The following is a 4,318-nucleotide window of genomic DNA, read 5'->3' on the forward strand; positions in this document are numbered from 1 at the left end:
AAGTGGTTAAACTTTCTATAAGGCACCTACTTTGATACCACTTGTTGGATCAAGTGGCCTTAGAATAAATAAGAAAGGGGGTTGAATTAATTATTAATGTGCCTTGACTAATTAAAACTTATCCTTCTTAATGTTACTAGATTCAATTAGGCTTTTACTACAAAGTTAAGAAAGTAAAGAACAGAAATAGAAACTTAACCAAAAGTAAAAGCGATAATTACAGTGCACAGCGGAAATTAAAGAGTGTAGGCAAGAAGAAGACAAACACAAGAATTTTATACTGATTCGGTAACAACTCATGCCTACATCCAGTTCCCAAGCAACCTGCGGTCCTTGAGATTTCTTTCAACCTTGTAAAAACCTTTACAAGCAAAGATCCACAAGAGATGAACCCTCTCTTGTTCTCTTTGAACAACCAAGTGGATGTACCCTCCACTTAAACTGATCCACAAGAGATGTACCCTCTCTTGTTCTCAGTTACAACAACCCAAGTAGATGTACCCTCTACTTGTACCACAAAGGATGTACCCTCCAATGTGTTAAGACAAAGGATTCTCTGGCGATTAGTCCTTTGAATGTTTGTAAAGGGGAAACAAAAGATATCTCAGGGGGTTAATCCTTTGAAATTTTTTGTTTAAGGGAAAGGGAAGAATCAAAAGAATTCTCAGACAGTATCCTTTTGAATTCTTTGAAAAGGGAGAAGGGAGACACAAAAGAATTCAGGCGAGGGGAGAAGAGAAACACAAAAAGAATTCAGGCGATTAGTCCTTGGTGAATTCTTTTTGGCAAAGGGAGAAGAGAATGAAAAGATATAGCACACTTTTGTTTTCTACAAAAGAACAAGGTTTGGAAAACAGAAAACTTAGAAAGCTTTTTTATGGCGTCCCTAAATAATGATTGGTTTAATAGTAATAAATTAAATAACAGAAACCATGGGAAATTTTTTTTTCTTTTTCTCTCTCTTTTTTTTTGCACTGTTGTTCATTTCACGATAATTAAATTCAAAAGGAAAATTATCACTATAGAGTCATGAATGGCCAGTTCACAACTCTATTCGGATTCATTTCTTTCTGATCACTCATAACCTCTAAACTATTTTGCTCTTTCAAAAATATACCAGCCATCATTTTAGGTCATCACGTGAAAAATAATAAGATGTGGTCGGTAAACTCTTTTCAAATAAAGTTTGTTAACACTTCCTTTTCAAATAACAAGATTAAACATAATTATATTTATCATCTAAAACTGTCCAAAATATGGGAGTTTGCAAAATAACATAGTGAAATCCAGAGCAAAGGTAACAACTGTGGTGGCTTCAGCCACAATATATACAACCATCAAAATTTCTATACAATAGGTCTACCCACCAAAAAATCAAAAGAGTAAACCTAACAGTCTGAACTAGATACACCCACCCACAAAAAGTATGTACGCCTAGTCTAAGGAGCCGTTTGCTATGATGAAGAGTCATCACTATTCGCTGTCCCTCCAGGGCCGCTCTCCACTGTAGAGTCTGCCTCAGATGTTGACATAACATCCTCTGGAGAATCAACATCAGGGAGTGGGTCCTCATCATCCTCTGGGAAGTCAAGAGCATCCACAGCAGGTTCAGGAGGTAACTCCTCTGGGTACATAACCCCAACCTCTCCACACATGCATGAGATAGGAACGAATGTGTGGCACCCGAATCATCGAGTACATCTAGCAGTTTATCAGCAATCAAACCCTTACCCTGTATCAAATCGTCGGAGGCAGCAGCTTCTGATCCACTCATAGCAAATACCCGGGAGGGTACCTTTGGTCTTCCACCACTAGTGTTGTTGTTGCTAACATTACCGCTCCTTGTGGGATTAGTAGACCCACGATTGATTGTGTTAGAATTGACAGTTACCGTCGGTCTCCCAGTCATCCTACACTCTCGAGCATAATGGCCTACCTTACCACAAATATAGCAACGATTCTCCTGTGTCTGCTGGAGTTGTGGGCAATTTCTCCTAAGATGCGGTCCTCCGCACTGAAAGCACTGTACCCCAGTCCCCCTTGACTGGCTCATGTTGGACGTAGCCATAGGTTGTTTCCCCTTGTTGCTAGCATATGGCTTCATCCTCTTAGTATTGTTTCCTCTAAAAGGGTGGCTTCTTTGTAGTCCTCCAAAGCCTCTAGCTTGCCTCTCTTTCATCTTGTCCTCAAATATTCGGCACTTTGTCACCAGTTGATTGAAATCTGTGATTTGCATGTAGCTAACTTCCTATTGAATCTCCAGTCGAAGCCCATTCTCAAACTAAGCACATAAGTCTTCTTCGTTCCGAGCATCTCGGTATTGAGGCCAGTACTATAGAAGTTCATTAAATTTGGTCGTGTATTCTCCAACGGACATGTTTTCCTACTTCAAATCCAGAAATTCCCTCGCCTTTCGCTTCCTGAGATCTTGTAGAAAATAGTTGTCTAGGAATTTGTCCTTGAAGGCATTCCAAGGAATCACGCCTCCAGGTGCTGCTAATGCAGGTTTCACGAACTTCCACCAGTTCTCAGCTTCTCCTTGGAGCATGAACGTCGCACAAGGGACCTTATGCTCCTCGAGGCAACCCGTCGCCTCGAAAATCTTCTCAGTCTTAGCTAACCATAACCTAGCACCTTCTGGATCATAGTCCCCACTGAACTTCAGCGGGTGGTTCTTACGGAAAGCCATGAGTCCTCGATACTCTGCCGGTTCCACATCACGTTCCTGCACTAGAGTTTCCAGCACAGCTGTGATGCGATCTAGGACATCACGATTCTGATCCTTACCACGTCCTGCCATACCTAACCTGTAGGGAAGCTATTAGTATCCAAGAAATTCTACTGAGAGAGTGTACCATATAGGTTATGACAGTTACAACAATATCTCTATATATATATATATATGTATGTACAACAATTCTACTAAATCAATTGCACTTTCCTGCTTAAGACAAGAAGGTAGAATTACACACAATTTGTGACTTAACGTCACTCCCTGAAACCTAGTTCCAAGTTTCAGAGATACATAGCATTCACACAGTAAGACCATGGACAGGTTCACTAGAATTCAACTTTTGCTTTGATACCACCAATTGTGGCGTCCCTAAATAATGACTGGTTTAATAGTAATAAATTAAATAGCAAAAACCATGGGAAAGTTTTTTTTCTTTTTCTCTCTCTTTTTTTTCGCACTGTTATTCATTTCACGAAAATTAAATTCAAAAGGAAAATTATCACTATAGAGTCCTGAATGGCCAGTTCATAACTCTATTCGAATTCATTTCTTTCTGATCACTCATAACCTCTAAACTATTTTGCTCTTTCAAAAATATACCAGCCATCATTTTAGGTCGTCACGTGAAAAATAATAAGATGCGGTCGGTAAACTCTTTTCAAATAAAGTTTGTTAACACTTCCTTTTCAAATAACAAGATTAAACATAATTATATTTATCATCTAAAATTGTCCAAAATATGGGAGTTTGCAAAATAACATAGTGAAATCCAGAGCAAAGGTAACAACTGTGGTGGCTTCAGCCACAATATATACAACCATCAAAATTTCTATACAATAGGTCTACCCACCCAAAAATCAAAAGAGTAAACCTAGCAGTCTGAACTAGATACACCCACCCACAAAAAGTATGTACGCCTAGTCTAAGGAGCCGTCTGCTATGATGAAGAGTCATCACTATTCGTTGTCCCTCCAGGGTCGCTCTCCACTGTAGAGTCTGCCTCAGATGCTGACATAACATCCTCTGGAGAATCAACATCAAGGAGTGGGTCCTCATCATCCTCTGGGAAGTCAAGAGCATCCACAGCAGGTTCGGGAGGTAACTCCTCTGGGTCCTCTTCAATATCCTCTTAAGAGGATGACACCTTTATCACTTGAACTGGCTCCACTAGTCGATATGGAGTAGGTGTAGGTAGTATCCACTCCACAGGCTGCTGAAGTGTGCATGCGGGTTCCTTCGGATGTACTAATGAAGTAGCAGTGAGTCGAATTGTGCCACGGAATCGGCACCTCTCATTGCCTTCGAGGGTCTCCTAAACACCCTCTAGGAACTCCATCACAACACCATCATGGATCTACTGCGCTGCCATCGCGATCTACAAGAGATGAAAGAAAGAGGGTAGACTATTTCACAAGAAATCTAACTACAGATAACAATACAATGCGTCCTATAACGGCTACGCATAGTCAAAATGTCTTTCTCAAGGGATTTCCTCTCTGGTAATCGATTACCAAAGTATGTAATCGATTACCAGTGCCCAAAAACAAATTACACAGCCTTTGCACATTGAAAATTAAAAACTGC

The 4,318-nt window shown here is 40.2% G+C and overlaps 1 protein-coding gene across 1 annotated transcript; it reads right to left on the reverse strand.

Moving 5' to 3' along the window:
- Positions 1 to 2,383: 2,383 nt before the first annotated feature.
- Positions 2,384 to 2,800, reverse strand: LOC114368219. Its single transcript, XM_028325547.1, has one exon. It carries the CDS (start codon positions 2,798 to 2,800, stop codon positions 2,384 to 2,386), a length of 417 nt encoding a protein of 138 aa, XP_028181348.1.
- Between the last annotated feature and the right edge of the window lie 1,518 nt (positions 2,801 to 4,318).

The sequence above is a fragment of the Glycine soja genome, chromosome 9 (assembly GCF_004193775.1).
Source record: "Glycine soja cultivar W05 chromosome 9, ASM419377v2, whole genome shotgun sequence".
In the NCBI taxonomy this organism is placed as follows: Eukaryota; Viridiplantae; Streptophyta; class Magnoliopsida; order Fabales; family Fabaceae; genus Glycine; species Glycine soja.

Bases quoted from the DNA above. Each gene is read 5' to 3' on its own strand.
- LOC114368219 (XM_028325547.1), bottom strand. From the start codon at position 2,800: ATGGCAGGACGTGGTAAGGATCAGAATCGTGATGTCCTAGATCGCATC.